Source organism: Rhinoderma darwinii, chromosome 12 (genome assembly GCF_050947455.1).
Source record: "Rhinoderma darwinii isolate aRhiDar2 chromosome 12, aRhiDar2.hap1, whole genome shotgun sequence".
NCBI classification, from domain to species: domain Eukaryota; kingdom Metazoa; phylum Chordata; class Amphibia; order Anura; family Rhinodermatidae; genus Rhinoderma; species Rhinoderma darwinii.
Genome location: NC_134698.1, coordinates 71,388,046 through 71,402,933, shown reverse-complemented (window position 1 = coordinate 71,402,933; position 14,888 = coordinate 71,388,046). Strand labels below are relative to the sequence as shown.

The following is a 14,888-nucleotide window of genomic DNA, read 5'->3' as shown; positions in this document are numbered from 1 at the left end:
TGCTGTCAGTGTCGGATCTGTGCGGGTCGACAACTGGGACCCTCACCATACCTTAATTGAGGGGTTACCATCTGTAGAGCATAGTGGCTTCCACAACTTTTCTGAAACTGCAACTAGCGCGATGGTAAGATTGAAGCACTGAACCATTTACTTGAATGGAGCTGTGTTGCAATTCCCGAGCCAGCCCCAGACCAGTAGTGGCGCTGTTTTAGTGTACGACAAAAGTTGAATTCCTGTAAGAAATGGCTCTTTATGAATACAGAGGAGGTATTTAGATAGAGAAATATATTATCTGTACTACTTTGCTCTGTTGCTCCAATAGATAACTTGGTAAAATGCCTAAATGTAAATTATGAAGAACAATTAAGGGCAACTTTGTGAACTACTCACAATTACCAATAAATGTAAAGACATTGTAAAGTATAGTCGTGCACTAATGGGTTTTTTTCCGCCCTCAAACCGCACCACTCTTGGCTGTGTCTGGTATTTCAGCATTGAATGGTGATGATCTGCAATACCTGACACAGCCCATAGGCAAAAGTAGCGCTGTTTGGGGGGGGGGGGGGGTTATTTTAATTTTTTTCTGTCCATGACCGCTTCTTACAACAGTTGACTAATTTACATTCTAGTGTGTACGCCAGGAAAGCTCTAAACGTGCTCAAAGGGTAAATTATCCCAACCGCGGCCAAGTGTGTTATTTTGGCCTTGGTCTGGCCAGTATACATGGGAGTGCTGCAAAACGGGAAAAAAAGGGGGCGGGGGTTAAGGTACATTGTTGTACACTGCACCCTATTCCATACAATGGTAGCTCGTAAAAAATGTATACTGTTTTATATACCGTATCCTTTTTTTTTTTTCTTACAATGGGACCCTATGGGTGACTCATGCCACTGTATGGTCTCCGTTGAGGCATCCGTTTAACATGTCAGGCTCTTTTGCCGGTGTATAGGTTAAACGGAGGCTATTCATGTAATGTTAACACAGCTTTATTTTGTCACGTTCCCTGAAATTATTTGGTGAATGAACAATTGTGTGCGCCAAACTCTGGATGTTACGCAGCTTTCTGGATACTGATCTACGTTTCCATAGAGCTGCATGACAATTGCTTAATTGGTAAAGAGGATATAGCACGCCCTAAAAAAGCTGCATGGTGTACCCGCTGCGATGTGCAAAAAGGATTTTTCAAAATCCTCTTCATTACAATCGCACAGAAGGCAAAAAAACATGAAAAAATGTCAGGTAAGCGGTCTTTTATTGTAGCGCAGATGAAGGAGTCGTTTGCTAGACCCGTTATAGGTTGTAAATCCACCACCTTCACTAACTTACACCCGCCTGTTTCTCATTGAAGGTTTTACTTTTTTGTTTCCTAGGAATTAAGGGAAAGAGTGCTGAGGGGGAAATACAGAATTCCCTTCTACATGTCCACAGACTGTGAAAACCTTCTCAAGCGTTTCCTGGTTCTAAACCCGAGCAAAAGAGGCACTCTAGAGGTAACGCGTCCAAAACGGCAGCTGAGCCGGCAACACTTTTATATAGGTCGTCAGCCTTGTCATGTTTTAATGCCATTATAGATCTTAAAACTGTAAGATGAGATCAGGTTAAATGACTTCCAATACCTTCCGGCAGATGAGACGCCTTAGGGCTCGGGCACGATAATGTTTTACTGCTCCGTACATAGTGCCCATAGAATTCAATGGACTGTTGATGTAATGCATTGATGTGCTGTGTCCGGCTGTGAGAGATGCTCTTTCTGCAATCCTCCACTCTAAGGCCCAGTTCACACAGTTGTTTTATGCTGATTTTGACTCCAACCACGTCAGAATCAGCGTTTTTTTTTTTTTTTACTTCCCGTGACCGTATTCAGCCGCTCGCGGCAAAAAAAAAAAAAGCGGCCTTCGCTTTCTTGCCGTGATTCTGCTTCTGACATCCCATTGAAATCAATGGGAGGCAGAGAAAGCATTTGCCGCGTCTCTCAATGGCAGCGGCCGAATAACACCGCAAAAATCGCAGCAGGAAAGTGCAGACAGGTCAAAATCCGCCTCAAAATACCTGAAGGAATTTTAAGGCCGAATTATTATTTTATTTTTATTTTTCTGCCTGCAAAAATACTTTGAGAACAGGGCCTAAGAGTTGAGGTTCCTGAATAGGTGATCGCCCCCCCCCCCCCTCTCTATTAAAGGGTTATTTTAGCTTCCAACACTTTTCACCTATCCACTGGATAGGTGAAAAATGCTAGATCGGTGGCTGCCTGACCGCTGGGACTCCCACTGATCGCCAGAACGGAGGACTGGGGTTGCCCCCCCCCCCCTGCTGCAAGACTAACCAGGAGGAGTTTGAAATGAGTGGAGGCTCGACATTTGCGCTGACGCTCATTTCAGAGTCTGAGGCTGACGGGAACACTAAAAGGGTATTTGAAACATTGTTTTCTGAAACCGACAACCCCCTTTAATGTGAGCTTTTTACGGTGTGCTCACATTCAGAAAGGTGTTCTGAGTTCAATCGTACTATTAAAGGCAGATCAGAATTTACTAAATTTGGCACAACACATCTAAAGAGTCTGTTTGGTAAATAAGAACAGCGGGCTTATCCTTTTTTAAGCCGGTCAGTGATTTCCCTGGATACTATTAAGTGCTGAAAGGCCTACTCTGCAGGGTTGTTCTTGGAACGAGCAACTTCATCGAAAAAAGCCTCTTAATGAGCACCTCACGTTAAAAGCAATGCAAAGAGTAACATGGGAGCAAAATGCCTTGTTAATTGCTGGGTACAGTCTGGATAGAGCGAAGGTGTTTTGTGATTTCTATATATCTATCTACAACTAACCTTCAACTCCTCTTTTCTTATTAAGCAAATAATGAAGGACAGATGGATCAATGCGGGACATGAAGAGGAAGAGCTCAAACCATTTGTTGAGCCCGAGCTTGATATAGCCGACCAGAAACGAATAGGTAAGTTTTATTTACACGAGGACAATCGCTGTCCACTGCTTAACCTTTTTGGTTATTTTTATAAGTATTTGCCTCTTGTAAATCAGTTCTTTGCTACCAAAACCGTTGTCTTGCTATTAACGCCCCGTTATTAGTCAATGGGATCCGCCAGTATACGTTGGGATCCGTTTGGAAGCAATCCGTTATAAGCGAGTCATGGCGCTAGTGTGAACAGAGAGTGTATCTGTTAAGTTTACGTTTTGCAATCCCCGCTCTAAAGCGTCACTTTATAATAATCCTTATTACAGTCGGTTGGCGTCTGTAGCATTGTGAGAAGTCATTTTACAAAGTGAAATAATCCAATTCAGACGTTTGCATGGCCTGGATAATGATCCTTTTGGTTTTTGTTTTTTCTGTCCTTTTCAGATGTAATGGTTGGAATGGGGTATTCCAGAGAAGAGATACAGGAATCTCTCAGCAAGATGAAATACGATGAAATCACAGCAACTTATTTGTTACTGGGAAGAAAATCATCGGAGGTATTAATAGATGGCCCTTGTAGATCCTGCACGGATTAGAAATGTTGGTCCTCGGCCATGTTTAGTCTCTCTGCATTGTTAGAAGATTGTCCTATTTCCTTATGTAACGTAGTTGAGGTTTCATCATCACATTTTATCTCCAGTTGGATGCCAGTGACTCCAGCTCCAGCAGCAATTTGTCACTTGCTAAAGTCAGACCAAGCAGCGATCTGAACAATAGCACCGGACAGTCCCCTCTCAAGGTGCAGCGAAGCATCTCCTCCAGCCAGAAACAGAGACGGTACAGTGATCATGGTGAGTAGGTCACACGCAAGCGCCCAGATATCCTAATACTTGGAGCCAATGTAGATTTGTCTGTTTATATAGTATATACATACATACTATATGTGTATGTATCTGTTACGTACAAGAGGTGGGACGTATGAAACGAAAAACATTGGAATAGTCGCCTGCTTCAGCAACATGAAGTCTTCCTGTGAGGTATTCACTCAGCGGGTGCATCATAGTCTATGGCCGGGCATCCGTCTGGGGAGCAGCAGGTTCCTATAAGTTGATCTGGGACAGTCACGGTGTGTGGTCTCGTGGGAATTTTGACCGTTCCAGGAGCTATCGGGGTGAAAACGGTGACCCAGCTGTGACTGTAGGACGCAGAAGTTGTGGCCGGCGGTGCCCACATGTGATGGTGGGACTGGGAGGCACGCGTGTATCCTGCCAGCCAGTAGGTGTGGTGTTTCATATGGGTTGGGTTTGCTCATTGTTATAAATTGATAGCTTTCTTCTACCACATTTTGTGTTGTCACAAGGACTCTGGATAGGTTTGCACCCACTTTATTCCATATTGTATTAACAAGTCTTTTGTCTTCTGGTTTTAGCTGGCCCTGCCATCCCTGCTGTTACAGTTTACCCAAAACGAAGCCAGACAAATGCCACAGATAACGATCTGAAGGAAGAGGTGCAGTCCCGGAAATCTAATAGTGCGGTTAGTGGGCGAGGAGTCACTCCTCCTAGCCCCATGCTTGGCAATGCAAATAACCCCAATAAAGCAGATATCCCCGACCGGAAGAAGAGCTCAGTTGTTCCCAGTGTAAGTATATATTGTATCAGGGAAACAAGCACTCTGCTCCTTGTAAGTCTTTGCCCATCTTGTATGCATTAAAATTGCAAAAAAAATACAAATGTATGTGTATATAAAGCCGAGCACAGCGATCGGTGGTGATCCAAGCGGTCAGACCGCCGCCGATCTAGCATTTTTTACTTATCCGGTGGATTTGTGAAAACATTTTTTTCTCCTTCAATAAAAGTGTTGTGCCTGCCAAAAATCCTGGACTCCAACTTCACCCTTCTAGCTGTGGGAAAATTTATTTGCTGGGCTAATGAATTGGAAATTAAGCAGGATTAGATTGTTATTCTGCCGCAAAATGCCCCAAACCCTCCTGGCAAGTTGTAAATGTGAAAGGTTGGAGGTCCAGGTCAGGTCGGAGGAATGATGTGTAGAGAGAACGCTGTTACTGGGTGCGTTGCTTTTTGTATGGTCCGTGCAGTAACCCACCGTGTTCTCTCCCCTGCAGAATAACTCGACGTCCAGTGGAATGACCCGCCGAAATACTTACGTGTGCAGCGAGCGCGCCTCCACCGATCGACATTCGGTCATTCAAAATGGCAAAGAAAACAGGTAAGGTTTATTTTTCTGGGTGTTTAGCAAGTCCTCGATATTAGATGATGCTGAGAACATATACAAGCCCTTCCTGCACATGTACAGACAAGATGAAGTTATAACCGTATCTTTAGAAACGGCATTCTTCATTTATAACCGGTCGTATCATGTAATGGCTGATGTGTAGAGCTGCCGTGGCAGACGTTTGCATTATGTCACTTGGCATGGCACTGGATGTCCGTGAATGGACGCAGACCGCCTGTCACATACCCCATGGCAATCGGCAAACTTATACTGGTTTCCAGCTTCAAAAATTAAAAGAAAACATTTTACCTTTAAAGGGATTTTACTATCAAGGAGTTTTATGACCGATCCACAGGATATGTTATAAATGTCAGATCTCTAGGACGGGGCCCCTAAACCACGTTTTACTTCTCTGATCTCCGGCTGACTCGTGTGATTCCTGACCTGATGGTAAAACCCTCTTAACATTTCACATTTATTTTTAATTATGGCCAAAAGCCTTTATCTGTAGCATAAGAATAAAATAAGGGAATACTGCAACTGCGTTGTTACCTGTAGGGCAGTATGTATTGAAATATAGAATGTTTTTTTCTGGTTGTTTTTTTTTAACTTTTGTGCTTTATGCTATTATTTGCGCCTGTGTTATTGGTCCATTATACTTTTCTGTCTGCCCAAACCTATTCTACCCCCCCCCCCTTCCCATCACAGCCTGACAGGAATTTTCGCTTATGCAACTAGTCCTGCCTCAGTATGTGCCATTTCTTCCATCTTTGCTCGGCTGCGGCATCCGAAATCAATGTCCATGTCAGCCTCCAGGCACTCCGAGATGTTACCGACAAATACCAGTGAAGCAGATAACTTCAGGCCTGCGTAAGAATATCTAAAAAGAACACAAAAAAAACCCTTTCTGTTGAACTAACATATCCCCCATTGCCCTTAAGTGTCATGCTGCACCCCAGTTGTGATACAAGGCCTCTGTTGCATTTCCCATTTGGGGTCATTATCATTTTTTCCTCGCTCGTAGCCAAGTGTTCAACTACGTGCCCTTCATGGTAATCTTGTCATCTGTGGAAACCCATCTAAAATGTTTTCCTTGGACCCTGTTAGTGTTGTGTTTTTCATGTTGTGCTTTTAACAAAGTGCAACCGGGTCACACTGAATACTAAGAACTCCTACGAATCTGTGACCCCTGACCAGTGGTGTGTGTAACATTTCCAGTGATTGTCCTTGTGCGTTCAGACTACATTCAGATGTTTTCAATGATCTCCCCCTTGTTTCAATCCCAAAGCATCAGCCGCTTATCTTCATTACATCGTATTTACTTGAAGCGCACCTTCAATAAAAATTATTCCCAATCTCCACTCTTCCTCCCGCCAGCGGTCCAGGAAGATGAGCTGTGGAATCCTGTATGGAGGCTCCTCCGCTTTATAGGGTTAATTCCAAGATTAAAGGTTATCCCCTAAGCATAGGATAGGTGAGAACATGCTGATTGGTGAGGGTCTGACCGCTGGGAACGAGGGTCTCATTCCTTCGAATGAATGAAGCAGCTGGTCACGCATGCCCTCTGCCGCTCTATTCACTGTCTATGGGACTGCTGGAGATAGCCAAGCGCTGTACTCCGCTATCTCCGGCAGTGCCATGGAGAGTGTCTGGAGCATCAGGGCGCAAGCTCGACCTGCCGCTCTATTCATTCGGAGGAACGGGTTTTCCGTTCTAGTGATTGGTGGAGGACCCCCAATGATCAGGATATTATAACCTGTCATGTGATTAGGGGACCACATTTAATCTTGGTCCAACCCCTTTAACTGTTGGACTAATGGAAGGAGGACAGTAGTAGTCACGAACTACTTTCCAGCTAAATCGGTCCTTACAGTAGCCCTAATTTGCTTTCTATACCCTTTAGTAGGATTTGGGGGATGTGGGATATTGGGGTTTGCTCCAGTCAAACCTGAGCTTTTACCTTCTGAGTGGAGGTGTGCTTTAAGACGGTTAAAGGTCCTGAGTTTAGCAGGTGTAAAGGTGCGCGCTCAGTCTGTGTTGCGACTGAAGTGCAATCACGCAGCAAAATTCCAGTTCCTGAACGCAAAATACATAGAACCACTGGTCCTGGACTTCAAGAAAACTCCGATTTGCTCTCTAATCTTTATGGATTCTCCAGTCCTCAGCCTTTATCCTTTAATTTGTTGCATTTCTCTGACTTTCAGGACATTACACTGGTTCCATCAATGTCAGACTGCCCACTAGAGTTTTGCTGTAGTGATCACTTGCCCCCATTACCTGCTGATCTCTCATTTTAGGGGTACGTCCCCTAGATAGATGTCTGTCTCCAAGGCTTGCATTACTCATGCCTCCCTCATTGTGAACACGGCTGGCAGTCTCGTTACAATGGTTGACTACTTTTTAGTATAGAAACGCATCGAAGTCTATGTTTCTCATGAAAGACCAGGTATAGTTCAACCGTCTCTCCTTATCACAGCACAATTCCTGATCAAAGAACATCCGTGGCCTCGACGCACAGCATAACCAGCACCACTACTCCAGACCGCATGCGCTTCCCTCGAGGAACCGCCAGCCGAAGCACTTTCCACGGCCAACTCCGTGAGCGACGCACCGCGACCTACAATGGACCGCCTGCCTCGCCCAGTTTATCTCATGAAGCCACCCCTCTGTCACAGACTCGAAGTAGAGGCTCCACTAATCTTTTTAGTAAATTAACTTCAAAATTAACTAGAAGGTAAGTTTGTTTTTGGTGGTGTGGGAATTTTCACCCGTCACTCGCTGCGTGCCATCACTCCCAAAAGATCCCTGTGTCCCGGAGTTACCTCTGTTGTATGTTTTGTATCTATATGTATATATTGTGCCATATTTATAGGTTTTGTTTTTTGGTTTTTCTTTTTGTTCTGTAAAACTTAGACCTATTTTTTAATGTTCGCTTCATTGGACCAGTTTACATTTAATGTGTAGGCTTCGGCCCCATGTACATACTATGGAGCTTTGATAACTGGCAGAGATATTGGAGCGTAATATGTCACCCATTCTATGCGAGATGCTACCAACCTGCAGCTTTTTTTTTTTCTTCTTTTCATCGTACGGATAATTGTGGCACATGCTGGGGATGGCGTTCATTCACTCCAGTTATGTAAATAATAGTCAACATAATATGTAATAGTGTTTTCTCATGGGAAATCAACCGTTTACATTGATTTATGGTGTGCGGTTGTCTGTAGGGCAGTTAGCTGTAAGGCCTATGCTTAACAAGCAGCAAAATTTATACATTTTTACTTTTCTTAAAGGGACAGGCTCCCTTTTATTGAATCTGGTGCCCTATCATAGCAGAAGTACTGGGAATATTTACACCCACATAATGTCTCACCCTCAGAGTAAAGCAAATAATGGACTTCTAGATATTTTATTTTTTTTAAGAAGGCACTTGAGTGGGTGCGATAGCGCCCTCTAGTTCAACATTATTAGACCATTTATAAGAGGCTGCGACCGCTTACCTTTTAATGTCCTTGTACCTTATCATATTTTTGGCGTTCTTTCAGTGTGTAATACGTTTGTACGTTATTTTAGCTTTTAGATCTGGCAAAGGACGATTTTTTATTTTTTTTTGAATTAATTTGACTTTGTTCCTGCGGCTAGCACAATGCTGAGTCAACCCCTGAGTGACTTTTTTTTTTTCTTTTTTGCAAGCAAAAGTTTAGTATAAGCGTCTTCCAGGAGCAGTAGATCGCAGCACGAGTGGAAACTCGTTCAATTTTTTATTTTAATTTTTTTGCTAATTTTTTTTATATCTAGTTTTACTGCTTGTTAAGTGTTTTGCCGTAGATGTGTATTGCTGTGCAATAATAAACCAGATGCCTTCTATTTCCTTCCAATCTGGACCAGGGATGAAAGCGCAGCCTGCTGAGCCATTGAGACGCTGTAAAGTATCGCTGTATCGTTGCTTTGTTTTGTAGAGTAGAGCTTTTTTCGCTAGCGTAAAGTATTATTTTAGAACCTATAAATGCATTTGACATTTGCAACATCTCGGGCGGTCAAAGCTGCTCAAGCTTAAATACTACAGTGTCGTCTTGTTCAATCCTCGTAATTCCCTCACTTGTGTGTATCTACTTTTTTGTAGTTGTCTCTTGATTATACAACTTTTAGAACTTGGATTAATAGAAACAAATGTACGTTGTAACGCTAACACTAAATCTACCTCCAAGTTTTACCTGCTAGTGTAATCTGGTATTGCACATAAAGTTCTAGTGTTTTGTATGGGGGGGGGGGTCAGTTTTGATCTTGAAGAGGAACATTTTTGAAACCTACGTTTACGTGGTTCGTCGCTCAGACTGGTCTTAAAGGGTCCCCACCTTCTGCCTGTAGTGAGCACGCTCTGCTGCCTGTAGTGAGCACGCTCTGCTGCCTGTAGTGAGCACGCTCTGCTGCCTGTAGTGAGCACGCTCTGCTGCCTGTAGTGAGCACGCTCTGCTGCCTGTAGTGAGCACGCTCTGCTGCCTGTAGTGAGCACGCTCTGCTGCCTGTAGTGAGCACGCTCTGCTGCCTGTAGTGAGCACGCTCTGCTGCCTGTAGTGAGCACGCTCTGCTGCCTGTAGTGAGCACGCTCTGCTGCCTGTAGTGAGCACGCTCTGCTGCCTGTAGTGAGCACGCTCTGCTGCCTGTAGTGAGCACGCTCTGCTGCCTGTAGTGAGCACGCTCTGCTGCCTGTAGTGAGCACGCTCTGCTGCCTGTAGTGAGCACGCACTGCTGCCTGTAGTGAGCACGCACTGCTGCCTGTAGTGAGCACGCTCTGCTGCCGTGCATTTAGAGATGACGTGTTTACAGCAGATACATTTCACATCGGACTGATGTACTAAACCGCTCCGAAAATGCTTAGCAGTTAGTGACAGGTATATCGGCACAATTCTGTCAGATTCCATGCAACATCCTGCAGAATGTTTTAGTTATATTATGGGAATGTATTGTATCGTATCTCTATTTTAGTACAAGAGGACATTATGCAAAGTATTACACTACACATCTCCTCTGCAGCCAATATTTTTTAACTTTGATTCACATGTTTAGGAAGTCGTTAAAAAAAAAAAAAAAACCGCGAGTACAAACGCGTGGTGCCTGTAGACCATTTTGTGCATTTCCCATAGTGGGCTGAAAAAAACAAAACTATATGCCAGTCACTGCCTGATATTTATGTTCTTCGGGCATTGATCTCTGCTCCCTGCAGAGATACGATTCGTTTTTCCAGCTATGCTGCATTCTCTATTAGGCTATGTTCACACATGGCGATCGGTTTCAGATTTTTGAGCCAAAGCCAGAAGTGGTTTCTAATGGAATGGGAAATATTACTTCTCCTTCCTCCCTGATCCACTTCTGGCTTTGGCTGCAAAAATCTGCAACAAATCCGTGAACGTAGCCTTAAGGTCCTCTTGCGCCAGCCAATATGGGTCCTGAAAACGTGCGCCGATCAGTGAGACAGCTCGTTGATTGGCTCTCGTTTGCTCCTCTCACGAGTACCAGTGATCGGTTATGTATGGGGACAAATATTCTGGCTGCCACTCTGTACCTTCCCCATGCTTTACACTGCAGCTCTGCTTGCCCAGGTTTGTTGCTTTGTGTATTCACAAGCTCACCGGGGGAGGCTGAAATTCTGCTTTCATCTATAGTCGATCATGCATCCTGCCCATTCACTAGCATCTAATGACATTACAGAGGCGCAAAATATATAATGGCCGACCCCTCTGTTTATTGGCAACCAGTAATTTTCATGAATGTTCCTCTTTAGCTGATGGTTTCTATCCAGATCATTTTAACATGCCTCATGTGTAATTAAGCGGAAAGAACGATCAAACATTGTCAGAGTATTTATTCCTAAAAGTTTATTTTTCATGTGCCGCTGGGAGTCCAGTCCTTGAACAAAGACTAACTTGTATTGTATTTTATGTCTGTACCCTTAATTATGAAAGTATTACTGCTGCCTTAATGTTCAGTTCATGCTTTTAATTTTCTTCATTTGGCAAAAAAAAACAAACGAGAAAAACTAACATTTTAACCAATTTTGAGAACATTTGATGGCAATTTGTTTCATTTTGTACTGTATCTTGCAATCTATCAAAATTGGTTTACACCAATCTGTTAACAGCGATACGTTTATGTCAATGGTGTGTGTTCTCAACGATGTACAAGAAACTCTAACAGGAAAATACCAAAAAATTCTCAGGGCCAAATAACTCAGTTATGTTCCAAATCCAACTTAAGACCCTTTCGTCAGAGAGCAGTCCGACATCTGGCAGGTCCAGAGGCTCTTACATTGAAGAATCTAATCCTGCGGCTGCGTCTTCTAGTTTAACGCTCTTGAATTAAGATGTCTGTGAAAAAAAAAAATATTGAAACTTTTTGGACATTTACTTAGTTTCCAACCTAACTTGCTTGTAACGAAGTTTAATAAAACTTTCAGAAATATCCTGTTTGTGTGACATACTTAGTTTCATAGTAAATGAAGACAACTGTTTTTACACTCATATACATGTAGAAGATGGTTTATTCACGGTCTATTATATATTATTCCAGCATAACACACACACATATATATATATATTAGAATAAGTGTAAAATTCCTTTATTCCGGCAGCTCATAATCTGACGCTTGTTTCTGGCGCAGATTTGCTTGATCTATGGCAATCTTGCAAACCAGACTTTTAGTTGAAAGGGGTTGTCAGAGGTTAGAAAAACTGTTATTTTGTAGAAGAAACAGCGCCACTCTTATCCAAGGGCTGTGTCAGGTATTGCAGCTCATCCACATTCAAGTGCTGTTCTGCAGTAACAGGCAAAATCTATAGACAAGAGTGGAGCTGTTTCTAGAAAAAAAAAATACCCTTTTTTTTTTTTCTAACCGGACAACCCCTTTAATGGGTAACCAAACTTTCCAAAAAAAAACTTCTGACGTGTCAGTCATGTCAGAAGTTTTGATCGGTGGGGGTCCGTGGACTGAGACCCCCTCCGATCGCTAAAACGAAGCGGCAGATGCGGTCGGGTTTAGCTCTGAGCCGCTTCGTTTGCGATCGACTTTTCTCGGAAGCCCAAGCAATTGGCGTACAGGTTCTTAGACTTTCGCAAGCGCTTCTGCCACTTTGTTTTAGCAATGGGGGGGGGGGGTTTCAGTGCTCGGACCCCCACCGATCAAAGCTTCTGTCATGTCGCTATGATACGTCAGAAGTATTTTGAAAGTTTGATTAGCCTTCTAGGGTTGCCTGTCTTCCCTGTATGCACTTGATGATCCTAGATTTATGAATCCAGATTAGAGGAATTTTATGGTCATGTATTTCAGATGGAAATTTGTATTTGTACACAGTCCTTTAACCCCCTCCCCCACCATTTATATATGTAGATCAAGTGTATAAAAGCTTATAATAACATTCACAACTGTGTAATGTGTTACCAGAACTGCAGATAATTGATGCGTTTCTGGGAGGATACTTTTTTTTTTTTCGTGACGTGATTCTTGCCAGGGATTGATCGCCTTGCGTCCAGCATGGGTTGTCTCCCTGAATACAACCGTACATCAAACCATACGTGACACACTGAGATACAACCGAAAGAACACAAGAAAAAAAGACCGCCACGACCCCGACATCCATGAAAAACATTCCTTGAAAAACAAATGTTCCTGGAAGGGGAGAGCAGGTCAGAGATGGTCATCTGAATGAGAGTCTTCAGTGAGCTCACACTATGGCCGAATTGGACTTATTCACCCAACGCCTCTCACTGACCTGAAGATCTCAGTCTGTGGCCAACATTACATCCACTTCTGTGAATGTTATTACCGGCTTCTTTTTACGCAAACCATGTTTTTAGTTGGGTGACCCTTTAAATACAAAAACACAGCAATATGTCTGCCATGTAATGGATGTCCTATACACCAAGGATAACAGATCATTCGTGTACACATACTAAAATGCTAAATTAAAGCAACACTCTGGGGAAAAAAAACTGATACACTTTTGCCTAGTGCAAGGCTTGAGGGGGAGGTGCATGACACGGATTCAAAAATGACCAAAGAGAATCCCTGGGTCATGCTCCGCCCCCTTATGTTCTCCAGGGCCGTCTCAATTCTGTCAAAAGGAATGAATGCAAACACCTCACTGCGTCCATGCTTTCTATGAAGGTACTAACACCGGACGTAACCAACGAGAAAAGGGCAACGCTGTTCAGAGGGGTGGAAGTGGATTAAAGTGTAAAGCCCCCCCTTTAAAGTATGATCAAACCCAAAATCTGCTAATCTGTTGTCTAAGTAACTAAAAATAACATCGTTATTGGAGGGACTAATGGGTAAATTAAAAGAAATTTGTTTTCACCCGAAAGCTACGACTACCTGATTTGATGGACCTGCTTCAACATTTTTAGGTCACTCCACCTCTATGCCTAAAATTGACCAATAGCCAATTTCAGATCGATCAGCCTAAATTATCTATTTTATGTTGAATTTAGGAGTTTGATCCATTTAAAGCTTAAAATTGATGTTCAACTTTTGGAACCTGCACAAGTTAAGCTGCAATACCAGGCACAGCCCATAGACCAGAGTGGCGTTGTCTCTGGCAGAGGGTGGGCAGATTTTTTAATTTTTTTCCCACTCGTCTAATCCAATTTCAGAAATATTGGTCGTCATTTGGGCTGAAAGTAGCACCGAGCTTAAGTTTACTTAGTAACGTCTACAACTGTCCCCACCACCTGCCTCTGTGCGGGGGAGTGCTTTACCATCTACTACAACCTACAATATTCTTGTGATTGTATCTTTATCTGTTGAAAGTCTGTTTTTAATTATTTTCTACTCCCTTCCATAAAGATGTTTTCCTGTTTACAGGCTTAAAGTATTTTGGGATTGGAACCAAAAGTCAAACCATTAGGCTGTTAACCTACATTTTACTTTTGGAAAAATCGGATTAATAAAGCCGGCTGGTATGGGAAATGGCGACTGATTCCCTTTTTGTGTAGTTTTTTCTTTCCTAAAGGTACAGTGCCAATCTAGTCATTTGAGACAGACTGGTTGCTAAGGATACACTGCCCAGCCAGGACGGTTGTTAGGTAAATCATCCCTAGCAACCAGTCATCTGATTTACTCCGCTTAGTTATTCTGAGCTCAGGACAAATAATTTACTCAAAGACTTGGCGTTGCTCCGTCTACACTTTTCTGAATTCCCACTGCCTTATTAATCAGATTTATGTATATGTTTAGGTGGAGAATATGGACACACCCAAAATTCTAGGAACAATTTGATAAGGGGAGGGGGGGGGGGATCCACCCAAATGTACAAATTTTGGTTATGTTTTACGTTAAACGCGCGTGCCTGGTGTAACTAACGTTCATTTCTCCGGTGCGCGTTACCATCCGGTCTAGCGGCTCAGGGAGGAGTTTAATATGTAGATGTGATTGTTACATAATGCACAAGCCGTGATTTGCTTTTTTTATTTCTTACATTTTTTTGCGCATCTTAATTTTTTTTACTTTTGATTTTTGTTTTCTTGTTTGTTTTTTTTAGAAACATGTCATTCAGATTTATAAAAAGGTAGGATTTAATTTGCTATATATATATATTATTTCCTATATATTACTTGTCTTCCTGGATCTGATTTTTCTGTATACTAAACTTTCTGCTGAAAACTAAATTTGCTAGAGACGTCTTTCCTACTTTTCACTGGATGATGTAACTTTTAATCAGCTGAGCATGTCCTGTGCACTTTGCAACCATTAGT

General features: G+C 42.8%; 1 protein-coding gene across 5 annotated transcripts in view; it reads left to right on the top strand.

The window, feature by feature from the left end:
* MARK3 (microtubule affinity regulating kinase 3) overlaps positions 1-14,888 on the top strand; it is a 61,980-nt gene that overhangs the window by 42,085 nt on the left and 5,007 nt on the right. For 2 of the 5 annotated variants that reach the window (XM_075843925.1, XM_075843923.1), the window contains exons 9-16: positions 1,371-1,490; positions 2,846-2,945; positions 3,351-3,463; positions 3,607-3,757; positions 4,336-4,547; positions 5,032-5,135; positions 7,618-7,875; positions 14,675-14,701. In XM_075843925.1, the coding sequence (XP_075700040.1) occupies positions 1,371-1,490; positions 2,846-2,945; positions 3,351-3,463; positions 3,607-3,757; positions 4,336-4,547; positions 5,032-5,135; positions 7,618-7,875; positions 14,675-14,701 (1,085 nt within the window). Of the gene's footprint in view, positions 1-1,370; positions 1,491-2,845; positions 2,946-3,350; positions 3,464-3,606; positions 3,758-4,335; positions 4,548-5,031; positions 5,136-5,849; positions 6,012-7,617; positions 7,876-14,674; positions 14,702-14,888 lie in introns of all 5 variants that reach the window. The other 3 variants (XM_075843926.1, XM_075843924.1, XM_075843927.1) reach the window with 2 other exon arrangements.